The 26,051-nt window shown below is 40.9% G+C and overlaps 1 protein-coding gene across 1 annotated transcript; it reads right to left on the reverse strand.

Annotated features, from left to right (window-relative positions):
• Positions 1-380: 380 nt before the first annotated feature.
• On the reverse strand, positions 381-3,904 carry HBE1 (hemoglobin subunit epsilon 1). Its single transcript, XM_065944219.1, has 3 exons — positions 3,813-3,904; positions 3,473-3,695; positions 381-509 (listed from the first exon to the last, which is right to left on the reverse strand). The coding sequence occupies exons 1-3, from the start codon at positions 3,902-3,904 to the stop codon at positions 381-383; spliced, it is 444 nt and encodes a 147-aa protein (XP_065800291.1).
• Positions 3,905-26,051: the final 22,147 nt, after the last annotated feature.

Here is a 26,051-nt window from a genome sequence, read left to right on the forward strand (position 1 = left end):
GATACAGTAAGTATTGCCACCCTGAACTGTGGTAGTCAGTCCCCAACCACTAAAATAAATATTTCCCATCCCGGGAAACTTCTTTCCCGACCTTAGCTTTCTCTCAATCATCCTTCCATAATGTCTGTCTTCCATTGATGAGCTCCCCAAATGCTTCTGTAAGGACTCTTACTTCTTCCTATGTCTCTCCCCATCCTTCAGCTAATGAACTGTTTCTCCTTTAACGCAAGATGAAATGATGGAGAAAATACAATGTTAATTTTTGATCACTGAATAGAACGTACTTTATTAAACAGAAGCTGGGCTCTCAAGGCCAAACCCTAATCCCCATGGGCAGAAGGAAGGCACTGGGGACACAAAATGGTGAATTGAAAGAGGATTCAGTGGTATTTGTGGGCCAGAGCAGTGGCAACACCAGACACCAGCTTCTGCCAGGCAGCCTGCACATCAGGGGTGAATTCTCTGCTGAAGTGAGTAGCCAGAATAATCACAATCACGTTGCCCAGGAGCTGTTGGGTGAGAGATAGAATAGGAATTAGGTATGCCAAGTATAAGTTTCCTAAATAATTGCAGAAAATAATGGCTTAGTACCTACACCCACTCCCAAGTCCACATCTTAAACTGCTCTATGGGTTGTATCTACACAATAAACTCAGATGAGTTTGTCCCTCAATTTAATTTAAATTCTATGAGCCCTCCATACAATATTTTGTCTACCTATATCCCTTGCCTCTCTCCTATTTCACTATTTTTATGTGCCTCTTTCCCTGCCTCTAATTTTTATATTCATAGGACTTCAGGGCTGCATGGGTTGTTAGAATGAGCTTAGTAAAGCCTCCAACCAATGCAGCAATAAGCCTTCACTTAGTCGCAATACTGATAGATAATTTAATTGAGAATTGATCAATTTTTCTTTGAGATGATTTGGCTAAAAGTTATTCTCCCAAATATCTTCCTAAACTTCACTCATCAGGAATCACACAGGATCTATCTCTTTCCTTGAGATTGGACTTCTTCTATCAAAAGCCAGATTTTATTTCTCCTTGAACAAATATGCTATTCTTTGATATTCTCTGAAGTAAATACATCCAGTTCTGACAGAAGTTCCAGAAAATTTTTAAGAAAATTTAAGGATGCTCATCATGGTGCTGATGATAAAGAACCTGCCTGCTATACATAGAAAACTATAAAACACTGATGAAAGAAATCAAAGAGGACACAAACAGATGGAGAAACATACCGTGTTCATGGATTGGAAGAATCAATATTGTCAAAATGGCTATTCTACCCAAAGCAATCTATAGATTCAATGCAATCCCTATCAAGCTACCAACGGTATTTTTCACAGAACTAGAACAAATAATTTCACAATTTGTATGGAAATACAAAAAACCTCGAATAGCCAAAGTAATCTTGAGAAAGAAGAATGGAACTGGAGGAATCAACCTGCCTGACTTCAGACTCTACTACAAAGCCACAGTCATCAAGACAGTATGGTACTGGCACAAAGACAGAAATATAGATCAATGGAACAGAATAGAAAGCCCAGAGATAAATCCACGAACCTATGGTCACCTCATCTTTGACAAAGGAGGCAAGGATATACAATGGAAAAAAGACAATCTCTTTAACAAGTGGTGCTGGGAAAACTGGTCAACCACTTGTAAAAGAATGAAACTAGAACACTTTCTAACACCATACACAAAAATAAACTCAAAATGGATTAAAGATCTAAATGTAAGACCAGAAACTATAAAACTCCTAGAGGAGAACATAGGCAAAACACTCTCCGACATAAATCACAGCAAGATCTTCTATGACCCACCTCCCAGAATATTGGAAATAAAAGCAAAAATAAACAAATGGGACCTAATGAAAATTAAAAGCTTTTGCACAACAAAGGAAACTATAAGTAAGGTGAAAAGACAGCCCTCAGATTGGGAGAAAATAATAACAAATGAGGAAACAGACAAAGGATTAATCTCAAAAATATACAAGCAACTCCTGAAGCTCAATTCCAGAAAAATAAACGACCCAATCAAAAAATGGGCCAAAGAACTAAACAGACATTTCTCCAAAGAAGACATACAGATGGCTAACAAACACATGAAAAGATGCTCAACATCACTCATCATCAGAGAAATGCAAATCAAAACCACAATGAGGTACCATTACACGCCAGTCAGGATGGCTGCTATCCAAAAGTCTACAAGCAATAAATGCTGGAGAGGGTGTGGAGAAAAGGGAACCCTCTTACACTGTTGGTGGGAATGCAAACTAGTACAGCCACTATGGAAAACAGTGTGGAGATTTCTTAAAAAACTGGAAATAGAACTGCCATATGACCCAGCAATACCACTTCTAGGCATACACACTGAGGAATCCAGATCTGAAAGAGACACGTGCACCCCAATGTTCATCGCAGCACTGTTTATAATAGCCAGGACATGGAAGCAACCCAGATGCCCATCAACAGATGAATGGATAAGGAAGCTGTGGTACATATACACCATGGAATATTACTCAGCCGTTAAAAAGAATTCATTTGAATCAGTTCTAATGAGATGGATGAAACTGGAGCCCATTATACAGAGTGAAGTAAGCCAGAAAGATAAAGAACATTACAGTATACTAACACATATATACGGAATCTAGATAGATGGTGGCGATAACCCTATATGCAAAACAGAAAAAGAGACACAGAAGTACAGAACAGACTTTTGAACTCTGGGGGAGAACGTGAGGGTGGGATGTTTTGAAAGAACAGCATGTATACTATCTATGGTGAAACGGACCACCAGCACAGGTGGGATACATGAGTCAGGTGCTCGGGCCTGGTGCACTGGGAGGACCCTGAGGAGTCGGGTGGGGAGGGAGGTGGGAGGGGGGATCGGGATGGGGAATACGTGTAACTATATGGCTGATTCATGCCAATGTATGACAAAACCCACTGAAATGTTGTAAAGTGACTGGCCTCCAACTAATAAAATAATATTTAAAAAAAAAAAAAAAAAACAAAAACAAAAAAAAAAACAAAACAAAAAAAAAAAAAAAAAAAAAAAAAAAAAAAAAAAAGAACCTGCCTGCTATTGAAGGAGATGTAAGAGATACAGATTTGATCCCTGGGCTGGGTAGACCCCCTGGAAAAAGAAATGGCAACACATTCCTGTGTTCTTGCCTGAAGAATCCCATGGACAGAGGAGCCTGGTGGGCTACAGCCATGGAGTCACAAAGAATCTGACACCTAAAGAGACTTAGCATGCACGCACTATAAGGCTGCTTAAAGCTCTTTATGTCACTAGTCCTGAACCAAGGTGGTCTTGGTATGCCCACTGGAAGTCTGTCCTCCTAACACTGAGTTTGATCTATGATTTCTTAGATCTTTGCTAGTCTTTCCAATAAAACACTCAACTTCTATTATTATTCCAAAGTAAAAAGCCAAAGGGAACACATGAACACTTCCTGAACTCACCCTGAAGTTCTCAGGATCCACATGCAACTTGTCACAGTGCAATTCACTCAGCTTAGCAAAGGCACCTTTGAGGTTGTCCAAATTCTTAATAGCTTCTCCGAAGGAAGTCAGCACCTTCTTGCCATGGGCCTTGACCTTGGGGTTTCCCATTATGGCAGAGGCAGAGGACAGGTTGCCAAAGCTGTCAAAGAACCTCTGGGTCCAGGGGTAGACAACCAGGAGCCTATGAGATGGAAACACAGTCGATGGAAAATCAGTGACTCGAAAATTTTTGAAGAATTTGCTGATCAATTTGCCAGGCTCATATTCACCATCCTCCCCCATGAAGTCCACTTCCTACCTGCCTAGAGCCTCGCCTCCAGCCTCTTCCACATTGACTTTACCCCACAGGCCAGTGATAGCAGCCTTCTCCTCGGCAGTAAAATGCACCATGATGTCAAGTCGTGGAGCTTACAGGTGATCACAGAAGCATCAGAAGCAAGTCTGTGCTGCTGCTGGATGCTGCGGCCTTTTATTCTTTACTGCTGAACTTCTGCCCCCTTGCACCCCCTTGTCCTTTGAAGTCATTGGTCAAGGTTAGGCTGGGTCCCTCAGGGGTGGAGTCAGGTCAGCTGATGGTCAGCAAGGAAGATGTATATTGAGTGTATGATAACATGTTGGTTCCTGAGACATCCTTCCTTTGTTAGTTCCTCCTCCATCCTCAACACCATTTTCCACTCATTCCCCATTTTCCCCTCTGTTCTTCCCGTGTCATCCTCCACAATGGCATCCATCTCTCACATTCTCCCAGAATGATCCATGGAGTGTAGCTAAGCACCAGACAAGGAAGGAGTTCTATTCAAACCATTTTAGTATTGGTTAAGGATGGTGAGATGGTGACAAGGACAAAAACACGCACAAGATAATAAATATAGTTGGAGACAAGAAATTCAATCAGCTCCAGCTCTCATGAGGAGTGGATTATAGGCAAGTGCTGGATTTTAATTTTCCAAGGGAGAAGAACCAAACAAAACAGACACTTATGGTTACTTCAGGAAGTTGAATGGAAATTCAAGGGATGTACAATAGAACTAAGAGCTCAACCCCGAATTAAAATGTCCAAAGGTTATTTCATAGAAAGAACAGGCAGAATAAGCTTACATCCTGTGCTCCAGGCAACTGTGTTCATTTCTCTGTGACAACAAGGGAAACTGTCTACTCTGGAGATATTTCTCTGAGTGTTCTTCTTAATTTTCTCTTCTTATTTACATCAGCGAGGCAGCTAAGAAGTCTAAAATTATTTAAAACCATGACTTGTGATCATACTGAGGAATACACGAATTGATATGAGTGGCTAGGTGTTGGAGTATGCTTAATGTTTGTTGAAGCCATCAGTGATGAAGACTTCAAATTTCTCCAGTGCCCTTGTTTTGTTTTTCATTTTGATGTCCTTGTTGTCTGTAGGCTCCCCTAAGAACACATCATCATGAAATAGAGTATGCAACTTTTTCAGCTGTGATCCATCATTATTATACAGAAGTTGATATGATGGTAAGGAATGGTGGAGGCAAAGCAGCATATGACTCTATAATTAAAATATCAGCCTTTAGTGAATCAGTTTTCTTGGGCCATGACCTTCCCAAATTTTCCTTTCTTCCCCCACTCCCTTAGAAAAGTAAGAAAGACTCCCTGGGCTAGACTACATAACTAGGATGACACACTTCTAGGTCAAGAGGGCAGGTATTTTATCACTAATACAGAAGACCAATGAAAGGACAAGAAACAACAGGCTAAACTGTGAAGAATAGCCCCTATGTGAATAAGAGCATTTTTTTTTCTGTATTTGGTTTGTAGGTGCTCAGCAAATTCTATATTTCTATATTTAGTTTCTATAGTTCTATATTTAGTTTCAGGTGTTCAGCAAAGTGATTCAGTTATACAGTACGCCCTCTATATATGAACTTTCAAGTTGCAAACTTTCAAAGATGTGAACCTGTGTTTCACCAGCTTCAGGTGTGAGTGAAATTGCAGCTTGCTCTCCATCTCCTATTGCTGATGATCCTTCAGCTCTACCGTCTCCCACCTCTTCTCCCTCCTCCAGGCAGTGACTCCTCTTGCCTGTTCACTCAGTGCCAGCCCCTGTATGCCAGCTGTTGTGCTGTACTACTGTAGCTTTCAAGAGAAGATTTAAAATGTTTTCTCTATTTTTTGTATTGATTTTTTATGTGTTATTTGTGTAACAAGTATTGTAAACACATTGCAGTACAGTTGATTTTTTTAGTTGACTGGGTGCATGCTCAATTATGTCCAACTCTGGGACCCTATGGACTGTAACCTGTGAGGTTAATCTGTCCATGAGATTTTTCAAGGCAAGAATGTTGGAGTGGGTTGCCACTTCCTTCTCCAGGGGATCTTCCTAACCTATGGATTGAGCCCATGCCTCTTGCATCTCCTGCATTGCAGGTGGATTCTTTACTGCTTGAGCCATCAGGGAAGCCTCATTAGTTGGGTACCTAGCTAACTTTGTTGGATCTAGGAACAAATTGGACTTATGAACACGTTCTCAGAATTGAACTCATTCATATGTATGGAACTTAATGTTTATATATTATATATATTTTCAGATTGTTTTCCCTTTTAGTCTATTATAAAATATTGAGTATAGTTCCCTGTGTTATACAGTAAGTTCATCTATTTAATATATAGCAGTGTGTTTATGCTAATCCCAACCTTCTAATTTATCCCTCCCCCACCTTTCCCCTTTGATAACCATAAGTTTATTATATCTGTGGATCTATTACTGTTTTGCATATAAGTTCATTTGTATCATCTTTGGGGGGGCTTCCCTGGTGCCTCAGTAATAAAGAATCCACCTGCTAGTGCAGGATAAATGGGTGGGCTGGAAAGATCCTCTAGACAAGGAGATGGCTACCCACTCCAGTGTCCTTGCCTGGGAAACGCCATGGACAGAGGAGCCTCATGGGCTATGGTCCATAGTCCAGTGTTGCAAAAGAGTAGGAACACTCAATGACTAAACAACAACAATACACACACACACCCACACACACACACACATAAACACACACACATGCACTCATCTTCTTTATCCATTCATCTGTTGGCGGACATTTAGATTGCTTACATGTCTTGTCTATTGTAAATAGCGCTACTTCAAACATAGGGGTGCATGTATCTTTTTGAATTATGTTTGATGTGTTAATCAGTAGACTTAGGGCTCTTGGTTTCCAAGGAAAATTTCTATAGATACACACTTTGAGGACAGTGACTCTTTCCTTAGACCTTGTGTATGAGGATCAGACATTGTCAAAGTCCAGGGAGTAAGAACCAGGCACCATAAGACCAAGAGTTTGGGAAACAAATCCCACCTGAAGCAGACAGTATGAGTACTTCCCATTCTCCTTCCAGAATGTGGACACCAGTCTTCTCTTAACTTCAGAATGTAGAGTTGGGCCCTCTTCTTCTCACTCATACCCACTTCAGGTACATCCTCCTCTAGAACAGCCTTGGGGAACAGACCTGGCTTCCCTCCAGGGATCTGGCCCATCTCTTACCTTCTTATTACTAAACATTGTTGAAAAAGGTTCTAAGAAAGGTTATAGGGCTGAAAGACAACATGTCTGTAGCTTAGTACAAGGTTTATGAATTCTGATTCTGAGGTCAGGTAGCCTAATAGATTTTCATTTTTACTTAAGTGCTTGTTCATTCAAACTCAATTATCTCAGCTGCCCATTTTTAAATATTTTACTTACTTCCCCTATGAAATACCATGATAATTGTCTCTTATTCCAAGATGAAAAACCCAAAGTTTAGAGAGATAAGTGATATGATTACCCATGATACATCAGAAAGATTAAATGGTCAGAAAAAAAATCTAAGGTTATTCATTTATTGCTTACAAATTAAAATTAACAAGATAAAAGTGTTACTTCTAAAAGTATTTAAATAAAAAGAACTTTTTAAAAGAAATATTAAAATTTGAAAAACACTAGCTCTTGTATCTTAGGGAATTTTGTAGCATTTGTACTTTGGTAAACTCTGTAGGATGCTAATAAATATAAGACGCTGCTTTTTAGCAAGGAAAAGTAAAATATTTTATTAAAACTTTCTAGCTAACTATGACATCTATACTAATCCTGTAAGACAAATATCTTTAGGTGCTGTTAGTATGGAGAATTATATATATTATAAATTATTAATAGAAAAAATAGATATTTGATTCCACTATATTTTTTGTAGTATTAGCTGATAAAAAAAAATACTGCAGAGTTACTCATCATCACAAATGTGTATTTTTTTTTCAATTTTAAAATTGGAAAATTATGAATACAGTTTATAAACCACTGAAGACACAAAAAGAGCTGCTTAGTATTCTTGATTAGAGAGGCTACAAATTAGTCTGCTTTCATATAATCTGAATTTTTCTTGTTATAGTAGAAATACATAGGATCAAAGTTCCTATTAAGTGTTGCATTGCTGCTGCTGCTGCTAAGTCGCTTCAGTCAGCCTTGAATAAATTGGGTATCAATAATAGCTGGAAATTCTAATGGCTACCAGGCAGCAAGCCAATGTATATCTTCTGTTATTATAATAATTGTGATGAAGGAGAGAATAGGCACAACTGCTAGCCAGGCAACCCTCCTGTTTTGTAAACAGAGCCTCTGCATCAGCTCCCTCAAGATTGAGGGTGACTCTGAACCCCAGCTGGGTCCATTCCTAGAGGGATTTCTTTATGTTGGTGGCTGACAGTACAGACATCAATGGTTTGATGGACCCCTGGGTGCACTGTGACTAAGGTATAGCCAGCGATGCCTGTGTATGTTACTTAAGCAAGAGGAAACTTCACCAGGAAGAGGAAATGGAAAGCCAGAACCAGCAAGTTATTGCACACTTGTCTACACAATGAACTTTGAAGGTAAAGAGTTGGAATCTGACAACTTAGAAAAATCATAAACTTCTCATTTTCCTATTTTATAATGTTACTTTCTTGGCTCCATTAATGTTTTTTGACCTAGTGAAAAAATTGCCTTCATTTCTGTTTATGATTAAATTTTTGAGAAATTCCAGGGTTTTTATGTCCAATTTAAATATTATTACCTAATGTATTTGTCGAGCTAAGCAACTCTGAATAGTTAGAAGGAATGAGACCATCACTGGAGCCAATGAATTGTAGCTTTCTAGGCTCCTCTGCCTGTGTAATTCTCCAGGCAAGAATAATGGAGTGGGTAGCCGTTCCCACTCTTCAGGAGATCTTCCCAACCCAGAAGCCATCCCTGGTCTCCGGCATTGCAGGCAGACTCTTTACCATCTGAGCCACGAGGGAAGCCCTCGTTGGAGCCAGTACCTGCTAATCTTCCTTCTCGCTACTGCACTAACGTAACTCACTGGTCCATATCTCATGGATATTACTCAAGGCTTTAGTCAAGTAGTAATTTTCCAGCTTTGTTCAAATGCATTCATAGTAGCTGTGAAGCATACATAGAATCAATATTAAAATTTCTACCTAGAGTTGATTCATATGGGATTCTTCTATGTATAGGGCTTAGAATTCTGTGTCCTAAGATTGGGAAGTCCTTGACTTGGTGACTTCGAATTCTAGAAGATTAATGACTAAATTTTTTTTCCTAGTCATATTTTCTTCAATATTTCAGATACTTGGTACTGAATCTATAGCACGGCATGTCTCTTGAATAAGAAATCTACACATATCTGAAACAGGATAGATTTGAGGTTTTGAAACTTGGCAGGGCTTAAATGGAAGCATCGACGATTATGGTCATATCCCACCCATTGACAAAATCATCTACTATGAGGAATTGTGAGAAACTAGGATCCTTTGTATTCTACGGTCTAGTGAGGGCCATTAGTGATTGCTCCTCCCCCAAGTCCCTTTCCATAGTCTGCCAGGCCTTGCTAAGTTGCTTTATTCATGTCTGAGTCTATGAGACCCCATGGACTGTAGCCTGCCAGGTTCCTCTGTCCATGGGATTCTCCAGGCAAGAATAATTGAGTAAGTTGCCATGCCCTCCTCCGGGGGAATCTTCCCAACCCAGGGACAGAACGCGTATCTCTTAAGTCTCCGGCATTGAAGGTGGGTTCTTTTACCTCTAGTGCCACATGGGAAGCCCCAAATCCCTTTCAACCTTTGCTAATTCTAGCCCCAGAAGGGCTCTTTCTGAAACCAAATTATCACAACCCCTGTTTTACTGAGTCTGAGATGTCTCTGAGGGAAAGGAAAACTACTTAGGTTCCTAGACCAACAAGTTACTATAGACCTTCTCTCTACTCTAGCCCCATTCATGCATTAATGTCACCAGTTATTTCCTGCACCTGTTTTATTTTTTTGTTTTTCTTTCCCTTCCCTTTCTTCTCCTTCTTCTTTTACCTCCTCTACCTCTCTCCTTCACCTCCTTCTTCTCCTTCTCTTCTATCTCATTCTCCTTCTGTGTGTTCACTTGTTTTCTGGGACATGGGTGGGGGGATGTGGCATTTATTTTATTTTATTTTGTTTTCAATTAACAGAGATAAGCAGATCCAGTGTTTTTCTCCTTCTGGGGTCTTGGGCTGGTGATAGCTGGATGGGTCAGAAACTGTGAACATAGATAAGGGCTTAGGAGTACACAAAGAGAGGAGTGGCAAAGAGAGTTCTTACAAAAGACAATGAAAGCCAGGGTGCTTCTGTTACTGCTTTCAAGGACTGTCTTTAGTCTCCATACAAGTAGATAAGTGAAAGAGATTATGGGTTTGTGCTTGGGGTCTTGCATAGTTAACTGTTCAGAAATGCCTGGTCAATATGCTCTGTGTAAAATATATGTGTGTGTGCATGTTTATAAATAAGTGAGTACTGTCAAAATAAGAAGGCTACGGTGACTAGACAGCATGCAAGACCTTGAAAGTTAAGGGGACAAATTTCACTCTAATTTTAAATTGCAATTAAAAATAAATTTAGTTTAAAAAGTTTTGAAAACTAATTTAAATACAAAAGACAGACTCAAAATCACCTGAAAGAAAAAGCATATTTCCCAGGCCAGAAACTCTTAACTACAGTCTATGGAATGTTCTGATGTATTAATCATTGGAGTATTAATCATTAGAGAATTGACCAACAAGCGAAGTATAGGAAGAAGAAGGGTTCTCTGTTGGCTTAGAATCTAAAGATGCTGAACCTCACATACTCCACACAAGAATACTGGAGTGGGTTGCCAGACCCTCCTCCAGGGGATCTTCCCAACCCAGGGTCTGAACCAGTGTCTCCTGCATTGGCAGGTGTGTTCTTTACCACTAGCACCATCAGGGAAGCCCATTTATATGTACAGGTGCCAACATGCATGCCTGTGTGCTAAGTCAATTCAGTCTCATCCTACTCTGTGACCTTATGGGCTGTAGCCCACCAGGCTCCTCTGTCCACGGGATTCTCCAGGCAAGAATACTGGAGTGGGTTGCCATTTCTTTTTCCAGGGGATCTTCCCGACCCAGGGATCGAACCTGAGTCTCCTGTGACTTCTGCATTGCAGGTGGATTCTTTACCACTGAGCCACAGAGGAAGTCTGTAGGTGCCAATATAAATATCAGCAATTGTTATTGTATGAAATTTGGCTTTATCATGAGTGATGCAGGAAAATACCAGAGAACTTTGGACAAAGAGATTACCATACATGATTTGCATTTTTCCCAGTGTGCTTTGATTGCCATATTGGGAAGACACTGTCAAGAGCAGTGGTAGAAAGATCAGTTAGGAGTCCGCAGTAAGCATCCAGGTGGAGATTACATTGCCTTACACCAGGGAGTTGGTAGCAATGGGTCAACCTGTAAATAAATGTTTAACACCAAGTGGATTTTCTAACAGGATGTGGAATTTGTGAGCTGTTGGTGTGTGTATGAGCACGCATGCATGCATATGCTCTTGTACGTGCTAATTTCTGGATGCAAGTATCTGTGTGGAAGGATGTGAAAGCCGGACAAGGAGAGTCTTTATGTTGAGTTTTGTCAATTCCTTTGTTCATCACACTAACTGCCTCAGAATTCTTGCTTTTAAATGAGGATAGTGGTACTTCCCTGGTGGTCCTGTGGTTAAGAAAGCACCTACCAATGTAGGGGATACAGGTTCGATCCCTGATAAATCCAGGAAGATTCCATGCCACTGAGGAATTAAACCCGTGGGCAACAACTGCTGAGCCTATGCACCACAGCTGCTAAAGCCTATGTACCCTAGAGTCCATGCTCCACAGCAAGAGAAATCACAGTGAAAAGCCTAAGCACCTCAACTGGAAAGTAGCCCTTGCTTGCCACTACTAGAGAAAGCCTACATGCTGCAATGAAGGGCTAGGGCAGCCAACATTAAATAAATAAAATAAAATGAAGGTGGGGGATGCATAGGTAGGAAAATCAGAAAATACCTCTGGAGCATGTTCACACATCCAAATTTTAGCCAAAGTGACATGGAGAGTGACAGCACTTTTTGGGTCTTGATCAGAGGCCTAGAATGTAAGACATTTTCCCGTGAGAGCAGTAGCACCAAGATGGGCCTGAGATAGTTCCTTAAGTCGAGTGTTGCCTGGTGTCCCCAGTCAGATCTGCCCAGCATGTCCCAGGCCCTTTTTCAGCTGATGTCGGGGGTGCCCTAAAATGGTTAACATTGTTTTTCTCACCTGTTTCATGCCCCCCTCTTTCATCCTCATATCCATAACCACAGAACCCTGCAAAGTGGATGTGCAGTATGTGGAATCTTAAAAACCTGAGACCTAGGACTCCCCTGGTGGTAGAGTGGATAAGAATTCATCTTCTGATGCAGGGAGCATGGGTTTGATCCTTGGGCTGGGAAGATTCCACATGCTGCAAAGTAACTAAGCCTGTGCTCCACAACTACTGAGCCCGCACCCCAACTACTGAAGCCCACACGCGGCTACCACCGAGCCTGTATGCTGCTACTACTGAAACCTGTGCACCTAGAGCATGTGCTCCCCCAAGAGAGGACACTGCAATGAGGAGCCCGCACCCAATGAAGAGCAGCCACACTCACTGCAACTAGAGAAAACCCCCAGGCAGCAAAGAAGATCCTGGTGCAACCACAAGAAAAGTTTAAGAAAATTTTAAAGAGTGAGATCTGGAAAAATTATTTAGTCATCCAGCCCTGCCTGGCACTTCTTTATATACTGGAGGCAATGGTTTATAAGGGCTCTGTCCTGGGTTACACAGTACATGAGACAGAATCAGGACTTCACTAGCAAAGATTTCATGCTTTAAATTACTCTGATCACATTTGATTTATTTTGTGAATTAAAAGTCCATATGCGTGTACTTATAAGGTTTTCTTTCTTTCTTTTTTCCTCTTTTTCTGCTTCTGGCTTTGGGAGACTACCTGCAAGATGAATATTTGATGAACAATGGCTGATCATTCAATGGCATCTACGGGACAACGAAAAATACATTTTAAATCCAAAGGGAACATATTCCAGGATATGTCACATTCTGCCTCAGTATCCCTCTTTCCTCCTGATGCTGGCTGGGGTGGAGTTATAGTCAGACAGTGTACTTCTCCTTTTTTGTCATCTGTTCTGTAAGCCTCCTGCTGGGAACACAGATAGTGGTTAACAGGCAGGGCTGAGAATATCTGGCCACACACCCTAAGCCTCAGCATGACTCAGCATGATTCAGCATGGCTGTGTTGAGGGCGGGAGGAGACCCTTGTCCCTCAGGTTAAGCAGACTGAGAAGACAGGGAGCAGGGCATTGACTCAGATCTGGGGGTGACCCCGAGCATGAATGCCTATGGGAAGGCAGCAATGGAGGTTTAGACAAAAGTGAATTATGAATTAAAGGGAAATTGGAGCTTATTTAACTGGAGATGAGATGGTTGGAGGGATTAGAGGGGCCTGGGCTTGTAGGCAGGAGAGTCATCCAGTAAATGTTTTCAGAGCAGCTGCTATGTGGTGGAAACTAATGTCACAGCTTGAATCATAAATAAGACATGTATCTTTCTTTCCAGGAGTCCTAGTCAGAAATAGTAGTTAATTAAAATGTATACAATATTACAATATTTTACATGCTTAATAGAGATATGTGTGGGAGGGGAAAATTATGACTCTAATTTTCTTCTCTGCAAACAGAGTATTAGTTAATTAACTTGGTTGTTGTAATCATTTTGCTATGTATATGTATGGGCTTCCCTGGTGGCTCAGTGGTAAAAGAATCTGCCTGCAATGCTGGAGGAATGGGTTTGATCACAGGATTGGAAAGATCTGCTGGAGTAAGAAATGACAACCCACTCAAGTATTCTTGCCTGGGAGATCCCATGGACAGAGGAGCTGGGTGCACTATAGTCTATGGGGTCTCGAGTCAATTAAACCATCACCACCACCATCACGTATATATACTATATATATATACATATATATATATATATATGATATATATCAAATCATCATGTTGTATACTTAACACATGTATTATTTTTATTTAAAAAGGAAATAAAATAAAAAAAAGAAATGACTTAAAATGTTTACATCTCCAATCATCCTTTGGATGTAAGGTGTGACTGTAATACTGCTGCTAAGTCGCGTCAGTCGTGTCCGACTCTGTGTGACCCCATGGATGGCAGCCCACCAGGCTCCCCCGTGCCTGGGATTCTCCAGGCAAGAGTACTGAAGTGGGGTGCCATTGCCTTCTCCAGTGACTGTAATAGCTATACATAAATACTTGTTATAATATTGTAAGAATGGATAATACTTAATGAGCATGTATTGTGTCCCTATCTCTTTACACAATAAATTAATTCTCATGATTTACCCTATAAGTCATATTATTGTCCTATATTTCAGGCACATGGAGACATTAAGAACCTTGCCCAAGGTTATATAAGGAGTAGGTACCATTGGGATCACTGAACCGCTCCCAAATCCTCATGATAACATTTGACTAAAGCATTGTCATCCTTATTTGATCAGAAATGTGCTAGTGTTCACTGAAGACCCTGACACCCTATATACCTTTACATAATTTTCCTGACTCTTACAGACTTATGAAACCTCTGATGTAGGAAAGAAGAGGGAGAGTTTATTGTGGTGAGTGATGAAGTCTCTTTCTATGACTAAGGGGTTCCTTACTAAGGCTCAATTACTCTACCTCACAGTATTGTGGCTTCCTTGGTGGCTCAGCGGTAATGCCTGCCAATGCAAGAAATGTGTTTGATCCCTGGGTCAGGAAGATGCCCTGGAGAAGGAAATGACAACCCACTCTAGCATTCTTGCTTGGAAAATTCCATGGACAGAGGAGCCTGGCAGGCTACAGTCCATGGGGTTGCAAAGAGTTGGACAAAACTAGTGACTAAACAACCTTGCATGGTAGCTAGTTCTACATATTTTGCCTGAAGGATGATAGAGAATGGGTATTCTCCATTACGAGAAACCCATTCATCTCTCAAGGCTCACCTAATGTTTCTTTAATCCTATATGATCTGTTGGTACATTATTTCCTCCCCTAAAATAAAGACAGCATGAGGCCCAAACTGACCTTGGAGAAGTTAACATATAAAGCAGGGTCCTGCCCTGGTAACATTTCTGAGGATTCATTGTCAAAGCTCTGCAAAGGGCGTTTCAGGGAACTTGCAGACCTGCTTGTTTTTTGTGCTCTTAGCTCATCACCACTAACTGCCCCTTGGTGGTTTAGTGTCCGCAATGCCTGGCACTGAGTAAGATGTCACAGAGCCCTAGATAAATAGACATGCCTGTCTATTAGGCTCATTGACTTTAATATGCTCTCTTCCTTAACCAAACTTGCTGCTTGACCAAGGGGTCAAGAGGTCATTTGGGCCAGTATGGACTTAAACTACAATCCAATAATCTCTGTAGTCCAAGCTAGAGTCTTTTTTTAACCTGGATCTGTTTCCAATTCTTTTTATTCTTTCTCTTTCAAACTTTCCTACAAAGAGATACACCCATGTACAGATGGTATGGTCTGCAACCATGGCTTGAACGCTAATCTTCAATCTCCATGGTAAAAAAGGTAGGGAATAGGGGCAGTTTAACCTGCTTCTATTTCTTGGGTCTAGAGTAGATGTACCTGTTGATGTTTTGTTGTAGAAAGAGCAGAGTCTTTAGCAGCAAGAGAACTGGGCCTGCATCTTAACCTCACTGCTTACCAGCTCTGTGAGCTTGGACAGATTATTTCATCTCTTTGATCTTCAAGTCACCCACACTTTAAACAAGACAGTGTCATATGGACAACAGGTGAGCCCAGAACACCTGGGTTCACATTAAAAATTGACTGCTTATTCAAGATATCTTCTTACATTTTCTGTGCCTTGGTTTCCTCATCAACTGAAAATCATTAATGGACTTCTGAATATTGGTAGAGGATAAACTAAGTTAATTCATATAGTGAACTTAAATCATATCCTAGCATATATGAAAAACTCAAGAAATATCACTCATCATTAGCATGAATTATGGGGTCGTGAAGAGTCAGACCCAACTTTGCAACTGAACAATGACAACATATATCAGGATATATACTTCACAGAGCTACCATATTAAAGGACACAATTTAAATACCTAGAATGGTACCTGACATATAGAAAGATTTCAGTAAGTGTTAACTCCCATCCTCTTTTAATTTTCCCCTAGTCTAAATCTCTTCTGTTTCTTCAAGTGTCTTTCCTGTGATCTCTAGTTCCTTAATCATCCTGTTTCCTGTTCAACTTCTGGTCAGATTCTTAGTGGACCTCTTATGCTTCAGGATCTAGGGTTGTACATGTTCCGTGTGAGATGAGATTTTCTTCAAGAGCAAAGTTGCTGTCAGCTGCCTTCATCTGCTCCTATGACTTCAGGTGTTTCAGCCAGAAAGCTAAGCTCTGGACTTTGACCACAGTACCTGGGAAGATGGTCTGACTGGGGGAGGGTAAGGCTCTGCTTACAGAGCATCTCAGGCCATTGTTCAATAATGTATTGGGCTTTGAGACAGTCTGTAGATCTTTAAGTGTGGTTGGTGTTATTTTCTAGAACTTACCTGTTGCTTTGAGACGTCTGGTCCCTAGTGAGGACATAGCTCTAGCCTGAATTGTTGTTACTGGTCCTGACAGTGTGTATCTCTTTTTGCCTTCAATAACCCCAAAGATAGATATAATTAGTATCCTTATTTTTCAGATGTCAAGACTGTCTTCAGAGGACCAAGCCCCATAGTTTTCTGGGGAGTCTCACGTGGTGGTAAAAAGTTAAATGCTGCTGTGCTGGGCCTCGCTCCCCTTTCCCCTGCTCACTTCTGTTCTCACAGTCTATCTGCCCTGAGACTCGCGACTCCACCCGCAGCTGCCAACCTGACCTGACCACCTATCTGACCCAACAGACCTGTAGCCCTCCTGGACTCTGATAGCCAGCAACTAGTCTTGGCCCTGCCCTCTCTGTGACCTCTGATAGACACATCTTGCACCCCAGCTCCCAGAGTCCCTGTGGAGACCTCGGGTTTGCTGAGTCAAAGTTCACTGAAGTTCAAGCCCAAAGAAATGCCTGCTTGCAGAGTTACAGTCCCAGACTTCCCCAGGCCTGCCTCATACATCCAGAGCCCCATTCCTCTGCTCTCCTAGGCCTATACATCTCACGCTCCTCAGCAGTGCAGCAAAGGGCTTGTGAGCTGTGGATTCAGAGTCTAATTTGGGTCCTAGAACTAGTGCTGTCTCTTACACGTCTGACCTTAGGCAACATGCCTTGACTCCTCTGAGCTTAGTCTTCGTCCCCACATCTCAAAATAGGGATGATGATCTTATCCAATTTTTTAGAGTTTATGTGGGGTTGGAAGAAAATATGACAAACTATGAAGTAGCAGCTTATTTAATTAGAGTTTAGAATATAGAAAAAAGGAAAGGAAAGTGAACTTGCTTAGTGGTGTCCAACTCTTTGTGACTTCATGGACTGTAGCCTACCAGGCTCCTCTGTCCATGGGATTTTCCAGGCAAGAGTACTGGAGTGGGTTGACCTGTCCTTCTCCGGGAGATCTTCCTGATCCAAGAATTGAACCTGGGTCTCCCACACTTCATGCAGACTCTTTACCATATTAGCCTCCAGGGAAGCCCTCTGAATATAGAACTTCTCAATAAATAGTAGATTTTATCATCCATTAATCCTATCCATCTTCTCCACAACTCTCCTACTCACTCCCCATCTCCTTATTTCCCCACATTCCTCTTCATTCTGTCTTACTTATAGTGATTTCAGATGTTTAGAATGGGATTTGGGGGATAAGCCATTAACAAGCAAATTATTTCTTGAAGGAGCCATACTCATCAGATGGATCATTTCAGCATCATTCAAGGGGAGGAAAAGGGATGAAAGTCAGCAGCGGGAGCCCAGGAGTGAACCCCAGGCAGCTGTACTCAAGGAACTCAGAGTAGGAACCTGAGGACCAGTCTCTTGATGCTGGGCTCATAGGGAACTGCTTCAAGGAAATGGGACACAGACTGGGAAAAACAGTTTCAGACTTTAGGCAAAGACATTTTGATGGGACAGCTTGAAGAGAGAGGCTCTAGAGGTTTGGAGCAAAGGGATCCCTGTCACACTAAGAAAACCTGCTCCTTGTGGGTACTGGTCTCTTTTCTGTGCATATCCCATGGGGCTCCTGATTTTAGGCCAGGCTTCACAAAGCCCTAAGTTCCCACCAGGTGAACCCTTGAATGGGGAGAAAATATTGTGGGTTTTCACTTGGAACTCTTTTTTTGCTTGGGTTCCCTGTTTTCCTCAGCTCAGCACATTGACTTGGTAATTTGATTCATCCAATGAAGAAGTGAGGGGAGAGATTTCTCTCATGTGTGTCCATCATTTTGTGTATGATAGGGAAGAAGAGATTAAAATGTAACAGCACAGACCTTCATAGAGCTATGTGACTCTAAGAATTCATTCATCAAGGACAATCCTCAGCTTACCCTGTTTCATACGGTCACAGTGAAGCACTTCTTACAGGGAGGCATTCATGACTTTTCCACTGATCCCATGCTTTTGTTAAACAGCATAATATTTAAAAAGTTCTTATGTAAATGAAAATTCTTTAATTCTGTGTCACATAATAATACTCAAATCTCTGTTTCAGAAGATAACTTTCCCATATTGGAATAGTCACATATTTGTTAAACCCAAATCACATACATTGTAACATTTTTGTTAAACCCAAATAGCATGCATTGTAACATGATGACACACCAGTGACCCAGAGAGTCACAGTCCTTGACTTCAGAAAGTCAGCTACTTAAATGAGGACAATAATGATAACCACCACCCTTTTTCTACTTAGTATACTCTTCTTTCTAGTATACTTTTTGTATACTCTTCTTTCTCTCCTAGTATACTCAGGGAAATAAGTTAAATGATATGCTATGCAAAATCCTTGCTGAAATGTCTGGCACATTATTAAGCTTTCAATAAATGCTAGTTATCTTATTGTTACTGTTACAAATGCACTGGTGTAAAGTGTAGAATAAAATAGTCAACAAAAATGGCATAAGACTCTAGAGCACTTAGCATATCTAAGCCATAAACTTTGCATATATTTACTTCCTCAATGTCAGAACAATCTTATGAGGATGTTAAAACCCCATTTTACAGGTGAGAGAATTGGGTCTTACAGCTAGTAACTGGTGCTGAGTTCAGCTACTTTGACCACCTGACTCCATAGTCCGTGCTCTTTTCCACGGCTCTCTACCTAAGACTTCCTTGAAGTAAATGGTTCAATCTCTGAAGTGACTTAGTGGAGGCAGCTAAGTGGGGAGGGTGTCAAGCTCTTTCCTAGAGGTGTGAGCAGAGAGGGGAGAAGAACATGCTCTCTTCTCCACTCAGTAGCCGCACACACACACTCATACCAGTGGGTCTGCTTAGGAGAATTTCCTATCTGAGTGAGAGGCCCTCAGGATGTCTTGCTGGTTGAGAAGTATCTGGTTCAATAATACTCCTGGCTTAAGTGTTGAGGGAACTTATGAATTTAACCAACAGAAATTCTCTGTCGGTAGAAAGACCATTTTATCTGCACTGTGTGTTAAGTCACTTCAGTCACATGCAAAAAAGAAATCTGAAGCTCAGGGAAAGATGAGGACTTTTTTCAATGTGATGTAATTTGTCATGGAAATGCCCAGGATAGGACTCAGAGCTCCTGACTTGCTCTTCAGGGCACCTTCCCTGAGCCCTTTGGACTTGAACTGTGCTCTTTCTGAGAGAAGGAATAGATGGAACCTAAAATATCTCGGATACGACTGAGCGACTGAACTGAACTGTCCTGAAAATATCTTAAGGTAGTTTCCAGGCTACAGCCAGGCTGGGTGGGATCCCGGGCAGTTCTTTAAAAATAAGTATGCCATTTGAATACAGAAATAGACAAAACCTGCACAGGGGCTAGGAGGGAAAGGCTGCTGTTCCCGGGTCCTGGTCCTATAGATAACGCTATCAGAGCCCTGGCAGAGCCCCTCCCATGACTGGGCGTTGACGTGAGTTAGCCTAGTCCCAGACAGGACAAGCCTACCATTCAGACCTGGATGCTGAGGGGGAGAGAGGAGAAAGGGCTTATAGTCCACAAACTCAGTTATGACTCTTCTCTCCCTAAGAAAAGGAAGGACACTCAGAGGTCTATGTAGAGCCTGCTTCCCTTTTTGTGTGCTTCAGCTGTAAAGAACTTTCTTCTCTCAAAATGATGGTGAGGTCTTTGCACTACACACCATCCCATACAAACCCTTGTCTCAGTCCACACCTGACCTGGACCATATCTCTCTTCCCAGGCACACATGCTTGTCTTTGCATAATAGTAAAGGCATCATTGAAAACTTTACTTTTCCAACTTTTTCTTTCATTTCTCTTTCACCATGACTTAATGGGAAAAGTACATACATTTTCCCCCTATAAATTGACAATGGATTTAATTTCACAACAATTTTCTTGTGCTTGTATATATTCACAATAGCTTTCATTTGTTGTTCTCGGAAAAAAGTTACAATACATTTTGGTAAACCAAAGAGAAAGCCATACAAAGTCAGAAAATAAAAACTAGGCCTAAGTTTTTTATCAATAATATAAATATTATGAAACTAACGCAATTATGTGATAATTAATACGTAACATTTAGTTGTATGCCTGACACATCATAGAAAATCCAGGAAAGGCATTGCAAGGTATTTCAATGACAACACGCTGATCCTGACTGTAGGATAGTAAATATAGACAATGCATAGTTAATTTTCCCTTGTGACTCAGATGGTAAAGAATCTGCCTTCAATACAGGAGACCCAGGTTTGATCCCTGGGTTGGGAAGATCTCCCAAGGAAGGGAATGGCTACCACTCCAGTATTCTTGCCTGGAACAGTCCATGGACAGAGGAGCCTGGCAGGCTACAGACCGTGAGGTCACAAAGAGTCAGGTACGACTAACACTTTCCAACCTAACAAAAGTGACTAGGGAAGCATTAGGATGAAGGTCAGAATTTAATTTTTAATAATAAAAAAGACATATTTTATTTTCCTGGTCTCTAAAATCACTGCCGATGGTGACTACGGTCATGAAATTTAAAGAGGCTTGCTTCTTGAAAGAACAGCTATAACAAACCTAGACAGCATGTTAAAAGCAAAGACATTACTTTGCCAGCAAAGGTCCACATAGTCAAAGCTCTGATTTTCCCAGTAGTCATGTATGGATGTGAGAGTCAGACCACAAAGAAGGACGAGCACTGAAGAATTGAACTTATTGAACTGTGGTGTTGGAGAAGACTCCTGAGAATCCCTTGGACGGCAAAGAGATCAAACCAGTTAATCCTAGAGGAAATCAGTCCTGAGTATTCATTGGAAGGACTGATGCTGAAGCTGAAACCAATACTTTGGCCACCTGATGCAAAGAGCTGACCCATTAGAAAAGACCTTGATAGTAGAAAAAATTGAGGGCAGGTGGAGAAGAGGATGACAGAGGATCAGGTGGTTGGAAGGCATCTCCAACTCAATGGACATGAGTTTGAGCAAGCTCTGGGAGATTGTGAGGAACAGGAAAGCCTGGTGTGCTGCAGTCCATGGGGTCACAAAGAGTCAAACAAGACTGAGTGGCTGAATAATAACAAATCAAAAAGAACTTAAAGAATAAGACTTTGAGTTTTCTGACAGTTGGCGCTGGACTAGAATGAGTAATCTGAGGTCCTGTAGTTCTATTTAACTGCCCTCAGGTAGAAATCTCTGCAAAGAACGAGTGGTCCCACAAACCAGTGCCCTGAGAAAATTTTTTTTCTCATGCAAAAAGTCCAAGCAAGTCCTTGTCCTGTTCCCTGAAGTCAGCAGAGAATGACTCCGGCCCACCTTCAGGGTGAGGGAAGATTTGAGGAGTTTGAGACGGCGACTTTAGGGGTTCACAATCTTCTTTGTCCACAAAGTTTAACACTCCTGTCTACTTCCACAGCTAACACAGTAGGTGAGAGACTGAAAGTGCTGAGAACCTGGGATCTCAGATGCAGGGAAAGAGGAAATATTAGTGTTCATCCCCTATTTTTTCTTTTGTTGTTGAACTCTAACTGATTTACAGTATTATATCACTCAGGAGTACAACATAGTGATTCAGTATTATTACAGGTTATATTCTATTCAAAATTACTGCAAGAGAGTGGCTATACACCCTGGGCTGTACTATATGTCCTTGTTGCTTATCTATTTTATACACAATAGTTTGTATTGGGTTGACCAAAAAATTTGTTCAGGTTTTTCTATAACATCTAACGGAAAAACCCAAAGGAAGTTTCTGCTAACACGGTTATCTGACAATCCTGTTTCCTTAATTGTCCCTCCCTTCCCTCTTTCCTTTGGTAACCACTGGTTTGCTTTCTGTATCTGTGAGTCTGTTTCTTTCTTGCACATGCACTCATTTGTATTATTTTTTTTTATATTTCACGTATAAATGATCTCATACCTGTCATTCATTCCCTATTAACATTATTAACATGCTCCTGAAACTTTTTAGTCCAATCATCTAGGATATTTGAGTTGTCAGTCAGAATTATTTTTTAATTGAAGGGTAATTGCTTTGCAGAATTTTGGGGTTTTTCTGTCACACATCAACAAGAATCAACCCAGACCTCCACCTCCTCCCCACACCACCCTTCAGCCTGTCACAGAGCCCCTGTTTGAGTTCCCCGAGTCAGAGAGCAAATCAATTTTTAAGAAAAAAATATTTTTACTTCCTCTAACATCAGAATTAAACCTAGACACTAATGAATTAAACAAGGCCAAATATGTCAGATCTGAGACCTAATCTTTCTGTCCCCTCCCCTCATCCCTGTCCCCCAAACCACAAATTATGCAGTCGAGCTTCCCACATTGCATCCAGAGTGCAATGGATAAGTCTTGCCCTTGGAAAACCACCTTAGGGATCATGGTATCTCTCCTGCCAGGTAAATATGAGACCCGGATTTTTCAAAAAGAGTAAGGAGACAATCATGAAAGGAAGATTTAATCCATCTATCCATTCATCTAATCACCACCTATCTATCTGTAATATTCATTCGTTCATAAATGTAAGCAAAGAGCTTACAGATAGAAAGTGCTCGGGTCGCTGTGTGTGTGCGTTTCTGTGTCTGGGTTGAATAAGTGGAAGTACGACTCTGCTGCCCCCGCGTGGTCGCCAGGCTACCCTGCGCGTCTCTGTCAATTGCTTAGTTTGATTCTGAGATGCTGTATAAGCCCTGCCCTCTCTCTGTTTTAATTTCCTCTCGATAATAATTTTCAAAATAGAATAATTGTGCCATATGTAGGACATCATTTTTGAAAATTAGACAAGCTGAAGTTTGAGTTCAGGCTTTGAAACATATTTATGGCACTGAGAAATGTAATTAACTTGTATAAGTCCAGAAGTCTTCAGTATGAAATTTGTATAATAAGGTCTCCCAAATAGAAGACCCTATTACACAAACTAGATCTTAATTTCTAATGTATCTACATACTTACTATAGTTCCTAGCAAAAAGTAAGACCCTTATGAATATTATCTTTAAAATATATTTTTAAGCACCTTCAGCATATTTGGGCTTCACTGGTGGCTCAAATGGTTAAAGAACCTGCCTGCAATGCAGAAGATCCAGGTTTGTCCCCAGGGTCAAGAGGATCCCCTTGAGAAGGGCATGGCTACACACTCTAGTATTCTTGCCTGGAGAATTCCATGGACAGAGGAGCCTGGTAGGCTACAGTCCACGGGATTGCAAAGAGTCAGACACAACTGAGTATATTATTTTAATGATTTGAGTTTTACATGCAATACTTATCTTCATCATTAATACACAATGCAGAAATCATTTATCCCCCTTTTCTAAGTGAGTAAAGTAGAAATCAAAATATGTAAACAAAATTTAAGAATTATATAGCTAGAAAATAATTTTATTTATAGAATGCTACAACAATACAAACACTCATAAACTGAAAATTGATAGTTCTTATCCTACAGTCCTAATCTTATTCCTCTTCCTACAGGAAACCAGCCTTAGCAGTCTGGTGTGACTCCTTCCAGAATGTATTTCTGGTATCTGGGGATGAGGGTGGGTCAGAGGGAGAGAGAGAAAGAGGAACAGAGCTGTGAGGAAAGATATTCAGTATTTGTTTATCTCTTAAAAAATCTCTTCCTATTATGTTAAATTGAAGCTAATATTTCCTTTTTGAAATCTGGAATAAAGACATTAATATCTAAAATCATTTGAAGGTCTGTGACTTTGTGAAAATGTAAGTTGACATTTTACTATCCTTTGCTTTACTATTAGAAATGGGAAAAAGGGTGTAGCCATTTTCTCAGGAGACATTACTGGGGAAAAGGAAGCTGAAAGAGGTACCCAAATACCTTGTCTCTGCAAGGTGGGGGCACCTACCTTCAGTCAAGACACTTCTTCAACATTCCCTTCATAGGAGGCTCCACCCATCTTAACCTGGTAACTACATCAGTACATCCTTCCCTCTGATGACCATAGCAACAGCAGCAGCCTACTTTTCTAAACAAATCTTCCAGATATATATCAGAGAGTATTAACAGCCTGATAAGGTAAAACTATATAGTTTGTCCTTTTTTATCTTTATGATTACCACTGACATTCTCAGTCTTTCATGTGGTCACTCTGGTTACACTGATGGTCATCGGCTGTGAAACATTAAATCAGAGAAAAGGTAACCTCATGCTTACAGGTTTAAGCTGAAACAGTTAAGCAGAGTGAACTAGAAAATTACAAATATTTTCCAGAAAGTGTGAAATGATTCTTCTACAAATTAGTGCATAGAGAAGAATAGTGGACAATGGAGCCCATATTAGGATGAGCAACTCTAGCATAAATCTGCACCAATTTTTAGTCCAGACACAAAGACAGGCTAGGTGGATCATATCACGGAGGCAAGAGGGGAGAATCGACGGGAGCAAGAAACAAAAAGTCATTTGATCTAGGATAGTAGAAAAGAACATAACAACAACTGATTGTGATGCTAACAGTGCAAAAGAGATCCTGGTAAAGAAATTGAGGCATAATGCAGGGAGTAGCAGACAACCTCGTGGTAGTCAAAGGACTTGATTATCAGTAAAAGAATCCCATAAAGAGTAATCTAAGGATGGAGCAGTAGTAGACTTAGGCTTAAAAGATAAACTCAGAGGCATTAAAACACAGGATTCCAAGATTGTGGGGAGGATGGTGAAGGTTAAGTTGCTTTTTAGTCACTAAGTCATGTCCTACTCTTTGCAACCCCATGGAACCCAAGCTTACCTGTCCTTCACTATCTCCCAGAGTTTGCTCAAATTCATGTCCATTGAGTTGGTGATGTTATCCAACCATCTCATCTTCTGCAACCCTCTTCTCCTTTGCCTTCAATCTTTCCCAGAATCAGGATCTTTTCCAATGAGTTGACTCTTTGCATCAGGTGGCCAAAGTATTGGAGCTTCAGCTTCAGCATCAGTCCTTCCAATGACTATCCAGGGCTGATTTCCTTTAGGACTGAGTAGTTTGATCTCCTTGCAGTCCCAGGGACTCTCAAGAGCCTTCTCCAGCATCACAATTCAAAAGCATCAATTCTTCAACACTCAACATTCTTTATGGTCCAACTCTCACATCCCTACATGACCACTGGGAAAATCATAGCTTTGACTATATGAACCTTTGTTGGCAGAGTGATCTCTCTGCTTTTTAATACACTGTCTATGTGTGTCATAGCTTTCCTTCCAAGGGGCAAGCATCTTTTAACCTTGTGGCTGCAGTCAACATCAGCAATGATTTTAAAGAAAATAAAATCTATCACTGCTTCTACTTTTCCCACTTCTATTTGCCATGAAGTGATGGGACTGGATGCCATTATTTTAGTTTTTTGAATGTTGAGTTTTAAGCTAGCTTTTTCACTCTCCTCTTTCACCCTCTTTAGTTCCTCATCATTTTCTGCCACTAGAGTGATATCATCTGCATATCTGAAGTTGCTGATATTTCTCCCAGGAATCTTGATTCCAGCTTGTGATGCATCCAGCCTGGCATTTCACATGATGTACTCTGCCTATATGTTTAACAGGCAGGGTGACGATATACAGCCTTGTTATACTCCTTTCCCAGTCCTGTACCGTTCAGTTGTTCCATGTAAGATTT

This window comes from Muntiacus reevesi, chromosome 9, assembly GCF_963930625.1.
Source record: "Muntiacus reevesi chromosome 9, mMunRee1.1, whole genome shotgun sequence".
In the NCBI taxonomy this organism is placed as follows: Eukaryota; Metazoa; Chordata; class Mammalia; order Artiodactyla; family Cervidae; genus Muntiacus; species Muntiacus reevesi.